This window comes from Choristoneura fumiferana, chromosome 7, assembly GCF_025370935.1.
Source record: "Choristoneura fumiferana chromosome 7, NRCan_CFum_1, whole genome shotgun sequence".
NCBI lineage: Eukaryota > Metazoa > Arthropoda > Insecta > Lepidoptera > Tortricidae > Choristoneura > Choristoneura fumiferana.
This window is the reverse complement of record NC_133478.1, coordinates 6941564-6961265: the sequence shown is the minus strand read 5'-3', so window position 1 is coordinate 6961265 and position 19702 is coordinate 6941564. Positions and strand designations below refer to the sequence as shown.

Here is a 19702-nt window from a genome sequence, read left to right as displayed (position 1 = left end):
CATCGTCATCATCTCGATAAATGGCGTCTGCAACTACATCACCTTCGGCTTCCTGCCACAACAGTGAAATTGTGGAATCAACTTCCGTCAGTAGTGTTTCCAGACAACTATTACATCAGGGCGGGGCTTTCAAGAAATGTTTTACTTTCTTTAAAGGCCCCAGGCCAGTGACACTCCGTAATTGATACTCATTGACTTTCCTTGAGTTGTTGGTACTCACGGGCGGTGGTGATCAATGATCATGTCCAATCAGATGACCCGTATGCTCGTTTTCATCCTTCACATAATAAAAAAAGTTGCCTCTTCAGACATCTATCGAAATAAATCCTCTTTGTTAGTCTTTTAGATATTATTATTCTCTCAACATGTCCATACCACCGAAGCGTGCCTTTCTCAATATATTTACCAGCATGTAAGTGTGCAAATTACATGCGTCTCACAGGCATTTGTGATCGTTTGCCACACAAACATTGCTAAGATATAAATTCATTGTTGGATAAGTATTTGTCATACTAACTGAATAATTCGCCCGACCGAATACACCGAATACTGAATTATTACCGAACGTTCGGTGCATCTCTTTATACATAGAAAAAGTGTCATAAATGTGTGAAGTCTGACGTTTTTTTACGCAGGACTCTTTATGCACAAAAGTTTATACTCGTGTGAAACAAAATGGTGCAAATGCGACGAAAATAGTGTGTTGTGGACTTAAAGTGATTTAGACGCTTGAGGATATTAAGCTAAGAGATAAATTTTCGACAGTATACGCTTCGGGAAAGCATTTTAAATTTATCTTGAGAAAGTGTTGCCGGTGTGGAAGTAAAGTAATATTTGGTTCACTTTACAATAACTGTATGATAGTCAAAGGTTGAATATATTAAAAATGAAAAAACACTGTATTTGATCTCTTAAATTCCCCGGATTTGTGTGATAGTGTTTCTGAAGTATAGCAATTATAATATTCACTTGCCTTAAGGATAATTTTATCTCGTATACTCGCATCTTATTAAAATGCATTACGACAGAGCTGCAGCCTAACGCTACTGCTGCGGCGTACTGCAGAATAGTTTTGTATTCCTAATTAAGAGCAAATATTAGATAGGCATTTTCATAGTTTTAATTTATGATTATATTATCAGCCTTGAATGTCCACATCGCTTATAGTTTTATGATAAAAACTAACATTCGATATAGATTCCTAGACAAAGTTTTATTATACGATACTCAATAGGAAGGTGACATTTTCATATAACAATTAATAATGTTTGTTAAAATAAGCAATAATGCTAAAATTTAATAATGTAGAATTACATTACTATGTAATATTGTGACAGCTTTTGTGTTGCGCATATCATAATACATTTGACTGATACAAACATGTCCAGACTCTGAGGTGTGGGGTTCGAATCTTCTTATGTATACATATGAAAAATTTGTCCACCAAGTAACTATCTAATGAGGGTTTTTCGACAGGCGAAATATCGCTAGATGGCGTTAGTATCGTGAGGTCCGTTTGACGTTACAGCTTTGCTCTCGATTGGCTCATTTAGATATTTATCCAATCACAAGCGTGACAGAAATGTCAAACGGACCTTTCACGATACTATCTAGCGATAAAAGTTGTGTCATTATGTGTGAAGTCTGACGTTTTTTTACGCAGGACTCTTTATGCACAAAAGTTTATACTCGTGTGAAACAAAATGGTGCAAATGCGACGAAAATAGTGTGTTGTGGACTTAAAGTGATTTAGACGCTTGAGGATATTAAGCTAAGAGATAAATTTTCGACAGTATACGCTTCGGGAAAGCATTTTAAATTTATCTTGAGAAAGTGTTGCCGGTGTGGAAGTAAAGTAATATTTGGTTCACTTTACAATAACTGTATGATAGTCAAAGGTTGAATATATTAAAAATGAAAAAACACTGTATTTGATCTCTTAAATTCCCCGGATTTGTGTGATAGTGTTTCTGAAGTATAGCAATTATAATATTCACTTGCCTTAAGGATAATTTTATCTCGTATACTCGCATCTTATTAAAATGCATTACGACAGAGCTGCAGCCTAACGCTACTGCTGCGGCGTACTGCAGAATAGTTTTGTATTCCTAATTAAGAGCAAATATTAGATAGGCATTTTCATAGTTTTAATTTATGATTATATTATCAGCCTTGAATGTCCACATCGCTTATAGTTTTATGATAAAAACTAACATTCGATATAGATTCCTAGACAAAGTTTTATTATACGATACTCAATAGGAAGGTGACATTTTCATATAACAATTAATAATGTTTGTTAAAATAAGCAATAATGCTAAAATTTAATAATGTAGAATTACATTACAATAGTATGTAATATTGTGACAGCTTTTGTGTTGCGCATATCATAATACATTTGACTGATACAAACATGTCCAGACTCTGAGGTGTGGGGTTCGAATCTTCTTATGTATACATATGAAAAATTTGTCCACCAAGTAACTATCTAATGAGGGTTTTTCGACAGGCGAAATATCGCTAGATGGCGTTAGTATCGTGAGGTCCGTTTGACGTTACAGCTTTGCTCTCGATTGGCTCATTTAGATATTTATCCAATCACAAGCGTGACAGAAATGTCAAACGGACCTTTCACGATACTAACGCCATCTAGCGATAATTCGCCTGTTGAAAAACCCTAATTCGAATAGTCAAGTAATTATCAAATGTATTTCAGAGCCTGCACATCCAAGCCTTTGTTCCAATAGTGCATTATTTTAAATCTAGTAGAACCAGATTGAATATATAGCAGAAATAAATACGATCGATACTAACGATATTTTTGTATGTTTAAAGGAAACTCACAATATAGGACAATTAAGTGTGGAAGCGTGTTTTACAATTTTTAATTTAACATGCTTTTTTTATAGTATGATTTCTATTTTTAATCTTATTGATACTAGATTCCGTTTAATTTAGGTTAATGGATTTATACTTGTGTAATTTTAAAGCATAATCTTCTAGTTTTAATGTACGTATACATCACGATTGAGATGATATTTGGTATTACCTAACCGAAGACGTGGTTACCGATATTAAGTTTTATTGACGTAGTATGTTTTTTCATTATTTTTATACATTATCGCCTGAGACGCATTTTAAATCTAATATCGATAAGCACTTAGTATTTTCCTTATACAAGGGTGAAGCTCCAAAAGTTGAACACCTTAACTCCGCATGTTACGAGTTATAACCTAACCAACATAGAAAAGCTGAAAATCACCCGAAATTGAAATTTCAAAGTTCAATATCGCAAAAACGGCCAAACCGATTTTAATCTCTTCACCGCCACAAAAAAAACGAAGTGACTTGCTCTGTACGCCACAGAAAGACCAGCGACAAATCAACTTGATTTTTAATTCCATTGCAGAAGGATTCATTTCGAGTATGTTGGTCATGTATAGATGACCGTGGCGTGTGAGGCATTCCATTGGCTGTCACGACTTGATGACTGGGGCGGTGAAAAGGTTAATGAATCAGCTAAAAATTACCGCAGGGAAACTCGCTTTCTGGTAAAAGAACCGAATTGAAATTGGTCCATCAGTTTGAAAGCTACGTGCCACAGACATATATAGACATTGGCGTCAAACTTACAATACTCCTCTTTTTGCGTCTCGGGGGTTAACATTAGTATGAAGGATTACCTACTATTGCGATACGAAAATTTCCTATAGGTACAATTATGATTGACAGTTTTTCCAGTCAATCGTTTTGTTTGGTTTAACTACCATTGAACGTAGTCAAATGTGGTCCAACTTTTTGATCTCCACCCGCAGGTGAATCTATAATAACTGCAGGTCGCCTTTTTGGTTTTGTTTTTGTAAATAGCAGGGAAACGTCCGCCTAAAGTGTTTTTCGCTGTTAAGATTTGCATTAACATAACACAAACAATGGGTTAACCTTTAACTTTGTATATTTTAATTATTTTAGCGGAATTAACATATTCATGATGATTTGTGATCATGTATTACGATTATCTGGAGTTTATTTTTAAGCTGGGTTTTGGGTTTTTCGTAAATGTATCTAGACTCGCTTGTACATATTATTGACGCCATTGCACTGGGACTATTGCTGCTGAGGATCCCACCCTTCAAGTTTCCGCAAGGATACCTTGTCAGACACATACCTAATTAGAAAAATCCTTAGTGCTATTTGCATGTGTCAACAACTCCAAAGAAATCCACAAAATGAAGTCATCTTATTTATTGAACGCTAAATAGAGCGAGTAAGATTATTGTTGCTGAATTAAATTATTTTTTATTTAGATTGTAACATGTGTTCTGTATATTAAGGATATTAATCATTTTCGTTTATGAAGTTCTTTAATGGTTAAGTTGAAGCTCAAATGGCCCGTGTTAGTCTACGAGTAGCCCCCTGCCTGAATGACTTATGGTTTCTACAAATGATTTAGGTACAATGTTTAAAAATCGAGGATGCTTTGAGTTTGGTTTAAGTGTATTAAATAAGGATAAGTACGTTGACATGAATTTTATTTAACACCTACAATAAACTCGTCTAATTTTGAAGACTTACTTGTTCCCAAAATTCCATATTTTGAAATCATTTTTAAACTTACAAGAAAAATCGTGCAAGTTGCATTACATTATGGCATGGCGCTCGATTGACCACTACAAACTCGTTGGCTTTACGGCCTCGCAATGTAATGCAACGTGCACGATTTTTCTTGTAGTCTATACCCGGTTTTAGATTCACATCATCAACATCAAACAAGTACTTCAGAAATCATACATAAAGTCATAATATAACTCATATTTATATTGTACTGGCGTTCGGCAGCCCTGTGAAATTAGTCCGTTCAGACGACGCCGTCGAGTTCTTCTAGCAAAATGCGGAGTAGGATACCCTGCCCAAGCCCTGCCTGATAATGTGACTGTTACTAATTAGTAGTTAGGAACTTTATGCACCTTACTATTTTTTTCGTTTCGTTTAAACTCTTTGAGGTGGATTTTCAGGCTTCCATAAACATCACTTTCAAAAAAACAATTTTCTTAGTAGTCGTCAAAAAATTGTCTTCTGTCACAGTATGGTCACAGTCTGTCATAGTCATTTACTACTTCTATATCGAGAATGATTTCGTGAAAGCATATTAATTAAATCAATATGGTTTCTCGTGTTTTTGCCCCGCCAGCTTTAGGCAAAGTGAGGTTGGCTGCACTTGAAGATGCGACCTTCATATTGAGACTCATAAACGAATCCATGGCAAACAACTTTCGCATCGACCACATTCTTGACGTAATACATCTAATGTAAGAACCCTAGGCTATCAACTATCAAACAGCATCGAAAGTCCCTAGGTTCACTGACAACTGATCATTTACTCACGTGCACCTACACAGTCATGTAGCGTGAACTTCTGTCTGAAGGACCTAACGATGTGTGTTGCCTCTGTATTTCTAAAATTTTAAAAATAAAACGACTAGTACTGCTGCATTCAAAACTAGACGCTGGCCGCGACTTCGTCTATATCTGACACGTCTTACCGGCTCTAGAAATATAGAGTCTTATCAGATAGGTATTTTTCTGCACACTTTGTTGTGTCAGATATTGGTGCTAGTGACTGTACTTACCATTTTCGTGCACATTGTAAAGTTTACGTACGTATGATGATCAGTTTGAATAAGTATTTTATATTAATCTTATTTTTGTTTGTACCTAGTGAGGACTGCGTGCTGTCCATAGTACAATTGGATGCCAACGGTGTAATTGTTGGATTCCTCGCTGCTAAAGATAATCCTTTGATACCGGCGTTGCATCCGCGAGCTTGGGAAGAGTATATATGGACCAAATACAAGTACTTATAAGTAGAAGTTAAATACTTACCTACATTTTCTAGTTAGGGTTCTTTGCTTGTGGCAGAAATCTAACTAAAATTAAGAGCTGAGTCGTCTTCTGTCTCGTCACATTTAACATATTCAGTGCTAAGAATCCGTTAGGGGAGTTCTCTGCTCGTCGGCAGTTTTCGCTACAAAGCGGAAAAACGTTGCTACGCGCTACGAGCGTAGCGCCGTAGCGCATGTGGCCGCGAATGTGTGACGAGGCGGTTTCTCCCCAAAAGAATAGTCCAGGAAATACGAATTGACCGTCTGTAAGCTTGACTAAGTACCATCAGCCAAATAAGTGGTCTATCAATTTATAAACAAGTTCCTATCAAATGAATAAGTCGCTAAAGTCAAACTTTCAAGTTGACAGATACGTATATTGGCATTATTGTTTTGTGACATGCGAGCGATTATCAACTTTAGGGTGGTAGACCACATATTTGGCTGACGGTACCTCTACATAATAAGTTGCCAATTCATTGAACTATAACTGACTGAAATATTTGTTGTCTTTCGTCAATAACGGTTTAGTCTTTTCACTTTCCTTCTTACTTTTGTAGTCTGCCTCATTTTTAGGGTTCCGTAGCCAAACTGCCAGAAACGGAATCCTTATAGTTTCGCCATGTCTGTCTGTCAGTCCATCCGCGGCTTTGCTCAGAGACTATCAGTTATTATGTAGCAATTTCATTTACAATTATATACGTAGTAGTTATCTACTTCCGAAATCTAATTTAGTTTTTCAGATCTGGTTTTAAATTGCATTCAATATGATTTTTCAGAACAGTGGAATTGAACTCCCGTAACACATTGTTCATTCACCTGCTATGTTGGGAACCGGTGTACTCCCCGCGAAGTTGTGGACAGCCTCTTGAGGAGCATGTTCATGCATGATGCGTACCTCACACACATTGCTATGGTCAAGTCTTTGGTTAATTACCAGTGTAAGTTTGTGAATAGTTTCGATCTTTATTGCTTATTAGCTAGTTAGATGAACCTTTTGTGGAGTAGGTTTACCTAATACTCTAAGAGCCCGAGGCCGTATTGCCTAACGTTTCTGACGCTCGCGATCGCAATCAAATGACAGATTTTGCAAACAAAACACTATCATTTGATTGCGATCGCGAGCGCCAGCAGGTCTACCACGAAACTCGCAACTCGAAGTTCGTGTCGTGCGGTCCCTCTGACACTTATACTATTTAATACAAGGGCGAGAGGGACGGTACGATACGAACTTCGAGTTTTGTAGTAGCGCTGCAGAAACGTTAGGCAATACGGCAATACGTGTCTATATTTTAGTAGTTGAAGAACGAAGGAAAGGTTAGTAAAGTCATCGCATCACGCGCGTCATATTCTATAAGGTGAGTATTTGACTTTTATTTGTTTATTTCATAAATTAAAGCTTAACAAGGCATATTATCGAACAGAAAATATTTTTTTAAGCTACCTTTACATATACGAGTACCTATATTACTAGAGTTACAAAAGTTTGAAATTCAAGATTAGACGGAGCAAGATATGCCTACTTGCATGTGACGTCATTCCTGCTGCACAGAGAAAAGCCACTTAGAAAGAGACAGTTAGAAATCCAATTTTCAACTGAATTAATTTTTCTCTTCGCTGAATACTTATTGTCTGTTCATCTATAATTTCATATTTTCATAATAATTATGTTGGGTGTGGCAAGTTCAGAAATTGTCAAATACCGTATTGCTATACGAGGAGCCTACCTGAGGACATAAATAGGTATTAGTAATAGTCTGTACGACGATAATGATATTTATTCGCGTAGTTTCGCCTTTCCAGTGCTAGTTCCAGGCCAGAGCCGTAGCGAAGCCATGTTCCGTCGTGTGACGGTGATGGAGCGGGGTGCCCGGCGACTCCCTGCCCGTGCTCTGCATAGCGGACCGCTCGGAGGTGTGCCCGCGTCTCAGGATACGGAGGGCTGTGTTAGTAAACCTTGATTATATAAAGACTGCAACTCATTATATTGTAGCTTTGTGAAGACATTCTTATTTTATTATACGTTTCTCTACCTTCTGGATAAAGATGAATATAGCGTGTTAATTAGGGTATTTCTAACCTAAGTATCTACGAAGGCTCATACCAAACGCCACAGTATTGACGGAGGAATCACTATTACGATTTAATACTCTGGAACAGCCTGTAAGTAGATAAAACAGAGAATCAGCTAGTCAAATAATTTACAGTAAGTTAATTTACAACTTATTGAAAACATTCCTGAAAAGGAATCTACTCGGGATGTCGTTCATAGTATAGAACAGGGTTTCTCAAACTTATGGCTCCACGTACCCCTGTTAAAGTTTCTAGACGATAGCGAACCCCCCCCCAAAGAAAGTAATAAAATTGACTGTTGGAGAAATTAAAAATAAATAATACAAAAATATTCCAAAAACCAATCTTGATCATCTTGCTAGTCTTGCAGCCTGGTGGTTTTTGGAGTCACGTAAACCTTGTCGCGAACCCCTTACCGTCGAATAGCGAACCCCTAGGGGTTCGCGTACCCCACTTTGAGTAACCCTGGTATAGAAAATCAGTCTAGAGACTATAGGTGCTAACAGTTGCCGCCAGAAACATCGGAGTTGTTTGGGTAAGGTAGGTAGATTACCTATATGTAGGTACCTATATCAATACTTACACCTAGTATATAGCGGCCTAGCGGTACCTAGTAATCGAAGAGCGGAACAAAGACTCGTTATTGTACCATCAGCCAAATAAGTGGTCTACTTACCAATTTTTAAACAAGTTCCTATCAATGAATATGTCGCTAAAGTCGAACTTTCAAGTTGACAGACACTCTATTGGCATTATTGTTTATGACATGCAAACGATTATCAGCTTAGGGTGGTAGACAATATTTGGCTGATGGTACACCAGAAATAGTAAGCGATACAAAACAGATACACAGAAGAGAATTACAAGTAGGTAAGCAATAGCTGCCTTATCTCTTCCAGCAAACCTTAATATACATGTATTAAATGTGTATAAATAAGATGTAGGTATAGTGTGATGGATTTGGATGGGTTATTAATTGAACTTCTAACTACTTATCTTCCTTCGAATTTCTCCCCAGGCTTATGCCCTCTCTCTATTGAGGCCTCCCCACACTAGCTGACTGTAGTTCTAAGTTCGTACAGTAACTGACCCTAAAACCTACCTAGGCCAATAACTTTTTTACGACACTAATGTGCGATTTTAAACAATTGCAGATTTTTGTAAGTAACATGGTGTACGAATACTGCCATCCTACGTTGTTCAACGTATTAAATGAAATATCTTAGTACCTTTTTAGTAACTGCCAGAGACATTTTGTAAGCAGCGAAGAGCCCAAAGTTCGTAAAGTAGTGAATTGACCCACCTACTACGAACTAAGTGCAAAATCCGAACTTCGTGTCTTGCCGTCCCGCTGACGCCAGGCTGACCCTTATATTATTTAACACTCTCGTGTTAAATAATATAAGGAGAGTGGGAGCGACGGTAAGAGACGAACTTCGAATTTCGTATTAGCCCCTTGGTGTTTGCAGTGAGGAGGACAATGACGACTTAGTGCCGATCATAGAGCGACATTCGAAACGCCTCCAGGAAATATATGGCGAGTTCTACATCAGCGAGTTGATATCGAAACACCCCGAGTCTGAGAGGGTTTTGCTAGTTTGTGAGGTAACTTAGACTCCATATTTTTAGAGACTATCTATATCGTCGATGATACTGCAATGCCGCGAAACTCTAACAATATTTAATGCCGCGTAACTTACAAAAACTAGAAAATTATTGAAATTAATTTATAGGTGAACCAATGTTTCTTTCTTTTTAATTTCTGGACCTGTCGGTAGGCCTCCAACAAGATGGAGCGACGACTTGGTTAAGATCGCGGGTTCGCGGTGGATGCGGAAAGCACAAGACCGGTCTGAGTGGAGAGCCTTGGGGGAGGCCTATGTCCAGCAGTGGACGTCTTTCGGCTGACATGATGATGATGACATGGTGAACCAATCTTTGATGTATTCAATATCTATTTTGTCTCATTGGTTTTTAGCATAAAGAGTTGGCTGTCGGAGTGATGATATTGAACACGCAGATCAACTTCGAAGGTTTGGAGGAGAGTTTTGAGCTCTCTCCTTTTCGGGGCTGCGACATCTAGTAAACCATCCACAGGACGCCGGAGACATCAACATGCCTGTCGACTCCGCTCTTTGTCTGTATGTCCCTAATTACGACATGTTTACTTTGATACCCTGGCTTACGATCATAGTTTCATACAGCAAACTGAATTTCGTTACAGTGCGTGGTATATATACTATACTACCTAGTGCCATCCACGAAGACGCATGATTTTGTCAAAATTAGACAGTAATGACACTGTAATAAAACCACGGCTACGGCACGCGTCATCGTAAAGACTTTAACTTATAACGCGGTTATAATGTAAAATTTCACTTTTACAGTTCGCCGTTAATGTCACTGTTTAATTTTTATATTTTTCATCAATTATTAACGAAAAGACTATACAACAGTACAGGCTTCTCACATTGCAGTAATTATGAACCATTTACTCGTTTTCAGGTTTGATACTGGGCTAAACATGTCCACACTGAATTTAGGCACGAGAATAGTTAGTGATATTAACTTTGAGACAGTGACGGCGAAAAAGTCCAAGGTATAATTTTCATGATAATTTAATAATAAGTTAATTAAGTTTAAAATAAAGCTTTTGCTGATTGAGAGGAGAAGAACTACTACTAAGTTAGACTAACGTTCAAGACATTCCACCACCTAAAACTTTCTAGGGCAAGGAGTTGTGATGAATTTTCATTTGAAGTTTCAGTATTTGATAGTTAGATATCTTAGAATCACGACAGAATTAGGTATCGTGTAACCTTCACGGACTGACGGACTGATGGTCCAGGACTGGTGAAAATTAAGGGCCGTTTTACCACTTGTCGACTAACTTTAAGTGACAGATATCAGTGATGCCGTCTCTGTTTGTTTTGTCCGAATAAACAAAGATGGCATTACTTTTATCTGACAGTCGACGAGTGGTGAAACAGGCCCTTAATGTTATAAATGCAATCCGTCCGTTGTGGTTGTGAATGACAGAAAATCAAAACGATGGGACTGAACTGACGTTTGAATTTTCGTGTAGAATCCATGGATGGAGTGATGTGACTAATCTAATCACATCACTCCATCCATCCATCACTTGATGGTTCATATGTGTCCGCGCATTCGGCGATACTATCTCAAGATTTCAACCCCAGACTGACACTCAACTCAGTTTAGTGAGCCAAGCGGTGGGCTTAAAATGCAAAGCGATTCCTCCAATGCACTCCCTGGTGTGATCGCGGAGCACCTATGTATTCAGTTCTAATGAACTAAAACAATTACTTTGCCCACCCGCGACCTTATGATAGCTGGGCGAATATTCGAGCGTTTTGACCGCGCGGTCAAACGTCATTAGCGTCGCACGTTTATTATAGTACAACGGAAAAACAAGTCACAAGAACTTTAATCACGCTAAATTCAGCATCGGTCTTAAAATTTCATCAAAAACAACCCTGGGCATTATCTATTTTAATAACACCTGCGAAGACACTAATGACAAAAAGTTCCTCCACCTCCACACTTTACAGTGAACCACTTACGAACACACACAAATCACACAAACCCATCTATCACCACCACCACCACCACACTATACTGATGCGTTTCGAACTCAACCAAAGCTCATCTTTAGAGCAACAAAGCCGTTCACCATGCTATCAGATGTTAGACATCAGTTCATGTTAGAGTCTAACGTAGCTATCATAAGGTCGCGGGTGAGCAAAGTAATTGTTTTGGTTCATGGATATGGACACCTGATTAGATAAATTATTCAGTTCTAGTTTAATAACTACTTTCTCCGCAGGCTGTAGCCTGGATAAACGACGAAGACAGCTCACTGGTACATGACATGTCGTTTTCTCAAACGCCTTTCCCTCACCGTGACGTTCTGGACATCTTGGAAAATGATGAAGATGAATTGGAGTTCGATATTGTGAACATTGACACTGACCTGCTGAGAGTGCCCAAGATGATCTCATACGACTCTTATGTCCATGGGTAAAGTTATGCCAAACTTAAGAGGTTTTCAATTTTCTTTTTTTTTTAACAGAACGTTTGTTCAATGAAAATAGGTAAGTTAGGTATTCTTAAATACAAAGTTCAAATACCTAGTCAATCTCTACTAGTCACACCTGTCAGTCTAGGTTAGCTGGAAGAGATCCCTTTTTAGGTATAAAGCTACCGTAAACTGCTTCAACTTTGCCCTCTGGTTTAAAACCAATAAGAGTGCTAAGTTATCGACTCTAAATGAATAAGGCAATGTGGGGCCTGAGGGCAAAGTTGAAGCAGTTTACGGTAACCTTTGCTTTCCTGTCTGTATATTTGTATTTATTTTCATTTTATTTTTATGTGAAATAAAGAGGTAGGTAGGTAGTTGGTCCGCAAAACTTTTCAGTCTTCGAAATTTAAGAATAAGAATATCTTGAACACGGAATAGTTTTAATAATAATAATATATTTCTTTTCTTAATACTGGCTGCTGGTTTTTTACATCTCTTTCTCTTGATAACAGTTATTTTCATGTCTTATGTACAATAAAAAGTTATACAAAACAATAGAATACTGGCTAGCGAAACCGAAAACTTTTTATTTTTTGTAATGTCTTGGTATTTATTAAGTACTTAAACGTTCTGATATTAAACTAATAAAAAAACATTATTTCCACAGCGTAGCTTCGTATATAACAAAGATGCTGGAAGGAGCAAGTCCAGATTCAACAGACGAGAGGTCACTCAATGAAAAGAGAAGTATAAGAAATCTTGTAAGTGTTAGACGGTACAGTAGATGACCTTGTTTAATGTGCTTGTCAAATTGTCATGCATATTTAGTAGGGGCCAAATAACTAGATTAAAAAAAAAACTAAAAAATCCAATTTCGATACATAGGTCAGCAACTTTTAGGTATCAAGATCAAATTTTTTAATAGTGTTTTATTATGTTTGCTCCAGCGGCCGTTTCTCTCAACCAGACAGATACTATTCCGGAACCTGTCCATTACTTGGGACCCCCCAATGCCTTCCTACTCGAAATGTTTGCTATGCACCCTGACTATGACGAAAGGTAGGTACATTCTTGCGAATTTGAGTAAAAAAATGCTCAAGTTAGGCGGTCTTTACAGGTTGATTTTAGAGACATTATCAGGATCAATTAGAACTCAGTAAATATTTTTTTTACTAACTTACATTTTTCACATGGTGAAAAAATAATAATAATATTAATCCATTCGTAATCACTCAAACAATCAACTTTAAAAATATTCTCTCTACTTTGGGTGAGCGATTACCGTTGGGGGAGTAAGGTTTCTCCAGCGGAGATCACGAACCGGAAGGGAGATCGAGAGTTACCTACTTACTGGCAACCGCTGAATGCAAATGGCGAGTAGTTCATTATAGCAGGCATTAAACAAATTTTGTTCAACAGAGGTCTCCCGGCTGACCGGCATTTTTTAATTATTGCTATTTATATTAGGTATCCCTTTCAGATACGGATTTGATATGCTAGAAGTAGCGTACGAGCTATTTCCTAACAGAGATTACTGCGTCTTGTGCCTTCCTTCTAACCTGGCTGCGTTTCCTCTTTTGGAACATTTTACGGTGAGAACTTGTGATACAAGTAACACATCATCATCATGTCAGCCGAAAGACGTCCACTGCTGGACATAGGCTTACCCCAAGGCTCTCCACTCAGACCGGTCTTGTGTTTTTTGGATCCACCGCGATCCCCAGGTCGTCGCTCCATCCAAGTAACACATAGTTATCGAATAATTGTAATTTCATTTTCTGAGGCACGTTTCAACAACCCTATCAGTTTTGGGCGGAATATCGGCGGTAGGTACTCTGTATGCTCATGCATCAGCTTTCTAGCAGTTTTTAAGCTAAACCGCTGACGAACGGACATGGCGAAACTATAACGGCTCCTTGGATGACTACAAAATCCCAAAGGCGAAGTGCGTGCACCATGCAACCGAGATATGTATGACATAAAGTTTGCATCGACTACGAAGTTGGGAGGCAGGGGAGGGGGTGTTAAATGCCCCTTAAATTCAAAGAGGAGGCTATAAAATTATAAAAAGCGCTTATGCGTGACAAATTGACCAGAGGAAGTGATCTATCAAGTTTGCCTTTCCTCTGCAGTCTTGCTTCTGTGGTCCTTGAATGTTTGATATAGAGGAATTCATTGAGTAAATACGCTAAATATGGTAATATTTATTATTTGATAGTTTATTGTTAAAAAATCTTTGGGATTCCAATGTCACGTGGGTTACAAGACTTACAAGGTTACTTTTGTGAAATTTGAGATTATCATCTAAGTATTTTTTTCAGCTGGTGTCTCCATTCGGCAACCGAAAAAAGTATATCAACGAGTCGCTTTATGTTGCGCATGTGAATTCTGTACGTGGGTAAGATTAAAAATTATAACAAACTATCTAATTAGGTACCTACGTTAAAAAATAATTTGAAGAATATGCTCGAGGACTTTGGACATGATGATTTAAAATTCCGCTGTTAAATTCAGAATCCAGAAACTCCTAAATCTACATGTTATAATAGATAGTTTGATTGGAATGAGACTAAAAGGTTAGGTCACAATCCATTTTTTCCAGTTATTTAGATCAGTCTAGATTTCCTTAATCTCCTCATATAGGTAATACTTTACAGATTGTATTTTGACAGGAAATTTTGTGGCTTTGTTTGGCCCCTTGTGTGACGATTAATTTCAGTAATTTTTCGATTGAATATAATATTGGTGCAGTTTTTCCCAATGGGTCTTAGGCTGTGATTAGGTATATGTTTTTTTCTATACTTTAGGAACGTGTCACTGCGTGCCGGTGAAGCCTACGATATTCCCGCTATGAACGACATCTTAGAACATGCCCCTCGAAAGCAAGTACTGTTGGATCTCTTCCAAAAGAGCCTGAATTCTTCTACTTTGGACTCCTACGTGCTTCTGAACCAGAGCCAACCGGTTGGGATGATTGTAGTCGGGTAAGGGAGTGTTATATTTTGATCCTGTTAGTTTTAACTCCGAATGAGTAAGTAATTCACTATTTGGGTTGTAGACCCTTGGAAGAGGCCACTGCAGTTCGAACGCAGTACGGCGTGGAGGCCGAATCACGACGCCCGGGTACTGATGGCACAGTAAGTACTTAGAAGTTGTGCAGTGGATGCGGTTACGGTACTTAAAATAATCTATACACGACTCTACTACCAAGGTAATAAATAAGGAGTGAATAGATCATATACAGTGTGGAAAAATATGTCGGGCCCTGGAGGGATACTACCTTATATCCTTAAGTTGGCTCATTTTACTTCAATGAGACATTCCTTTATTTTTAAAAAGAAACAAATTGGATTCAAAGTTTTTTAAACTCTCTTGCCTCGCCGGGACTCTAACCTACTAAAATTAAAAAAAACATGCACTCGCTATTTTATTATAGTAATCGATCGAATCGATTTATTCAGGGTAAAATTTATCTGGCAAACATTTGGTAAAATCTAACATTAACTTTAAGATAACTGTTACGTGTCTTTTACTTGTTGAAAGTGAACAGTAAGTACCTACCTACTAGGTAATGTTCATTAAAGAACTTATATACTAAATAGGTATTCTTCATGGATATCTTGTACGACAGACGAGAGTAAGACCAAATGTTTGTACAGAAATGTTATCCTGAATAATAATCCTATCGATTAGTATAATAAAATAGCGAGTTTTTTTTAATTTTAGTTGGTTCGAGTCCCGGGCGAGGCAAGCGAGTTGTAGAAAATCTGTAAATGCAGTTTTGTTTCTTTTTAAAAATAAAGGAATGACTCCTTGAAGTAAAATTAGCCAACTTAAGGATTTAAGGTAATTTCCCTCCAGGACCCGACTTATTTTTCCACACTGTATATTGGCATATTATCTACTTATAGTGAGCAGCAGCTGGACTTTTTACACGTTTGCTATTAGCCCGGTTCTGCTACCAAAACCAAGCCGACTGCTTGAAGGAACGCGTTTAAACGTTTTTCATCGAAATGTTTAATTAAAAATTTGGTCACGCCTTTGACACGGTATAGTTTGAACATAGATTCTATGGAATCTTTGTCAACCCACAATTGAAAATTATATTTTAAGACTATAATTTGATTTTCGTTCTCTGTATTCTGTTTGGAAAGAGAAAAACCCTGAATTTTTAAAATTTCGCTACAACTATTAAAATTAATTATTTATTATTTTTTTTTTTTTTAAGATGTGCTTATTCTAAAAGGGCATAACTCCACTTGAATGAAGCTTTTTTTTTTCAGATTTTAGCAGGTGTAATGTCGCCCGTCATGGAACCCCACGCTCGCTGGTACATCCGGGATCTGCTGCGTCACTCCAACTACACGACGTTATTCTGGCTCTCCGGCTCTTAGCTAAGGGCGACGCTGTAATTAATATTTCTTTTATTTCCTCCTATACGGAATCATTGATCTAATCGACGTCGCTTGCACAAAAATTCCAAGGCGGGATTTTTTTAAAGGAAATCAGATTTTTTCTCAGGACTTTAAAATTTTCATCTGGCTACTTTACGTGTCATCCCAGCTTATATAGGTACGTCCACTGCTCGGCACAAGCCTTCTCTCAGAACAAGAGGGCTTGGGCCATAGTTCCCACGCGGGTCCAGTGCGGATTGGGAACTTCATACGCACCATTAAATTGCTTGGCAGGTTTGTGCAGGTTTCCTCACGATGTTTTCCTTCACCGCTAAGCTCGTGGTAAATTTCAAATGTAATTCCGCACATGAATTTGGAAAAACTCAGAGGTGCGAGCCGGGGTTTGAACCCACGACCCTCTGCTTGAGAGCGATAGGTCAAACCACTAGGCCACCAGCCATCACAAATTTACGTGTGCTCTAATGAAAAAGATGGGTGACACTCTTTCCCGGCCCGGATAATACCGACATGAAATACCGACCCTGTTTTTGTGTACACGCCCAACCCAAGCCCATAGAAACTGACATGAGGTTCTATGGGCGTGTACACGAAAAACGGACGGTATTTCCATGTTGGTTTTATCCGGGCCGGGAAGAGTGTCACCCAAAAAGATGGTACCTGAGCCCAAGTCCAGTAAAAAAAAATGGTAACTACTACTAGTTCTAGATATATACAGTCATAATCACGAGGGTGGTCAATCCTGAGAACTTTCCGCGCCGTGAAAATATGCATCACAATTACCTACCTATCACAACCTGCGCTATCGGTGACTATGGCGACGCAATTTCTTGTCATATTTAATTTTCACGATGTCAGTGTAACAGTGAAATGTGAGATATTTACACGATATTCATTTTGAATGGATTTTTTTCTCAAATTTAAATCACATATTATTTTTTTATGTTTTTATATAGTTTCGTATTATAAATAAATAATAAATATCACGGGTCAATTGACATTCACTGACCTAAACTTAAATTATAGCCAGGCTTGTGTTATAAGTATCTATACTTACTTAAATACATACTAAACATGCAAGATGCCCCAGGCCCCAACTGGGGATAGAACCCGGGATCTCTTGCTTTACATCCAGGTTCTCTATCCATTAGGCTATCCTGTCATCTATTCTTTTCTTGATTATGTGCGCAGAATCCATGCCGTAATCTGATGTCTTTGGCGGGGCGTATGATGCCCGTGCGCCCACGTCGCATTGTCCCCAACGTCAGCGGCAACAAGGACTTGAGTAAAATATACAAAGATGTGTAAGTAACTCACCATCTATTACATATTCGTAGGCACTGCTAACCTTACCTTGGTTATATGGATTTCGGTGACTACGCAGCAGTTTAGACGAACATCGTTACATTTTACAACAGGATAATAGTCAATCTTCTTCAGCCTCTTGCCACCCAATGCTTAGTGTAGGCCCCAGCAGCAGTGAAAACTATTTCTCTCGTTTTGGTGTCTTCTCCATTCACTCCTTTCCGGCAACTTTGATCAGATCATTGGTGTTCGTTTAACGCGAGGTCATTATCAAATTTTGAGCAGAACACTGGTACTATTTGTATGGAGCTACCACTCTGTAAAACCTTTTCTAATTTGCCCTTCAGATCGACTCCTTTTGCGTTGTGGGTGCTTGAGAGACCATTGACTAGTATACCCAAGGTTGACGTAAATAACGGCATCGTGGTGGTAGGCGCTAGTCGCACTGGCTTGGCTTTCCTCGAAACTTTGCTTATGGGGTAAGACTTCTATTGCTTAGGCATATGTTTTCTGGCTAAAATACAAACCTCAAGACATCCGTGATTTAGGAGCAACCAAAATAATGAGAACATGCAAGCGGCTTAATTTTTATACTTTAGAAAACATTGGTCTTTGCGTAGTTTCTAAACATAGCTGATAATTTTGCCGCACAAGTCGCACAACCACGTCTTGATATCTCGCCTCTTTCAAGCTACAGCAGCTGTTCTTACTGTTTCGAAGTCCTGACTCAACCTCGTACATGAGATTTAATGAAATTGGAATATCTATTTAAGGATGTGTAACTTATCTAAAATGGTTATTCGAAACTCCTAAAATTTCATATACCTACGAGGTTTAACCAGAGACCCGTCGAGTTGTTATAAAAAGTGCTGAAGGACTTGTCAAACTGGATGTTTTCTACGTCCTGCAATTCTTAAAGTCTGTCAGCTGACCCGACCGCAGGACATAGAGCGCATCCAGTGTGATAGTCTCTGAATGTTTCTCTAGTCCTACATCATCATACTTGACCTTTACAAACGTCACCCTTATTTCGGAGCACGGACTTCCGACGGTAGCCGAATGCCTCCGAGCAGCCGACACGTGTGTGCCGAAGAATGGACGGTACACAGACCGGTACCTTAAGTGCGTTCCGTTCTACTTCTATGTGGACGTCATTTGTGCTGTTGTCACGGCGATTAATAGGTGAGCGTTTCATCTTACAATGAATTTGAAGCTTGAAATTGATCTCAAAAAATGAATGAGTCAAAATGAATGAGCTTTTACTGTATTTGCTAACTGTAACTGTATTATAGTCAGTCCGATCACTAGACGTGGGAGAACTTTGACTTGCAAGATTTGATGACGACTTAAGTTAAATAAAAGCTTGAAAAACTATTTAGTATTGATTTCTAGGAAGAAGAAATGTGTGTCCTTCAAAAACGGCGGAATGAAATACTACGACGAATTGGTCATCACTTGCGGCCAGCAGTTTCAACATCCTGAATACTTGAAAGAGTCTTTAGAACTCGACAAAGAATTGGAGTAAGTGTTAAAGTTCAAAAAAATATATACGCTTCGCTTAAGTTGGCATAAATCATATCTGACAGAACAAAAGCGCATAAATATCTGATACGACTCTATTTCGAGGGCAGGTAGGACGTGTCAGATATTTTTGAATGCTCCGCTGTGGCTGATATTTAATGCAGTTTACTGTACTACACAAGCTTAAATAACAATCGCAGGAAGGGCAAGACCTGCGAACGTATGCTGATGGACGACCCAGACTATCAGCCGCACCGCGTGCCCGCGCCGCCCGAGATGCCCGAGAACGTATTCGTCATCAACTCGCTGTTCGAAGCCAACATTAACCTGAGGAAACTTCTGCGCATGGTCAGCGATGCAAGTACGAAGGGCGGAGATTTTGGAAAACTAGTTTAGATGTAGCATAATAATAATAAATAGAGAATTGCTAAAGATAACTTCATTTGAAACCCAGAGCAAGACGAGGCCCT

The 19702-nt window shown here is 38.4% G+C and overlaps 2 protein-coding genes across 2 annotated transcripts; both read left to right on the top strand.

Annotated features, from left to right (window-relative positions):
* The first annotated feature begins 5102 nt into the window (after positions 1-5102).
* Positions 5103-10035, top strand: LOC141429907 (uncharacterized). Its single transcript, XM_074090464.1, has 6 exons — positions 5103-5306; positions 5717-5851; positions 6659-6718; positions 7742-7825; positions 9422-9557; positions 9931-10035. The coding sequence occupies exons 1-6, from the start codon at positions 5161-5163 to the stop codon at positions 10033-10035; spliced, it is 666 nt and encodes a 221-aa protein (XP_073946565.1). The 5' UTR covers positions 5103-5160.
* A 2713-nt stretch (positions 10036-12748) lies between these two features.
* Positions 12749-16388, top strand: LOC141429906 (cilia- and flagella-associated protein 61-like). Its single transcript, XM_074090463.1, has 7 exons — positions 12749-12755; positions 12942-13053; positions 13475-13586; positions 14316-14392; positions 14802-14978; positions 15053-15131; positions 16278-16388. Exons 2-7 carry the CDS (start codon positions 13022-13024, stop codon positions 16386-16388), a joined length of 588 nt encoding a protein of 195 aa, XP_073946564.1. The 5' UTR covers positions 12749-12755; positions 12942-13021.
* Positions 16389-19702: the final 3314 nt, after the last annotated feature.

What these genes read in the sequence shown, in the direction of transcription:
- LOC141429907 (XM_074090464.1), top strand. Translation starts at nt 5,161, where the DNA reads ATGGTTTCTCGTGTTTTTGCCCCGCCAGCTTTAGGCAAAGTGAGGTTG. An exon ending in CTTGACGTAATACATCTAAT is followed by an intron (nt 5,307 to 5,716) that starts GTAAGAACCCTA and finishes GTTTGTACCTAG; the next exon opens with TGAGGACTGCGTGCTGTCCA. An exon ending in GGGTTTTGCTAGTTTGTGAG is followed by an intron (nt 9,558 to 9,930) that starts GTAACTTAGACT and finishes ATTGGTTTTTAG; the next exon opens with CATAAAGAGTTGGCTGTCGG.
- LOC141429906 (XM_074090463.1), top strand. Translation starts at nt 13,022, where the DNA reads ATGTTTGCTATGCACCCTGACTATGACGAAAG. An exon ending in CATGTGAATTCTGTACGTGG is followed by an intron (nt 14,393 to 14,801) that starts GTAAGATTAAAA and finishes TCTATACTTTAG; the next exon opens with GAACGTGTCACTGCGTGCCG. An exon ending in GTTGGGATGATTGTAGTCGG is followed by an intron (nt 14,979 to 15,052) that starts GTAAGGGAGTGT and finishes TTTGGGTTGTAG; the next exon opens with ACCCTTGGAAGAGGCCACTG.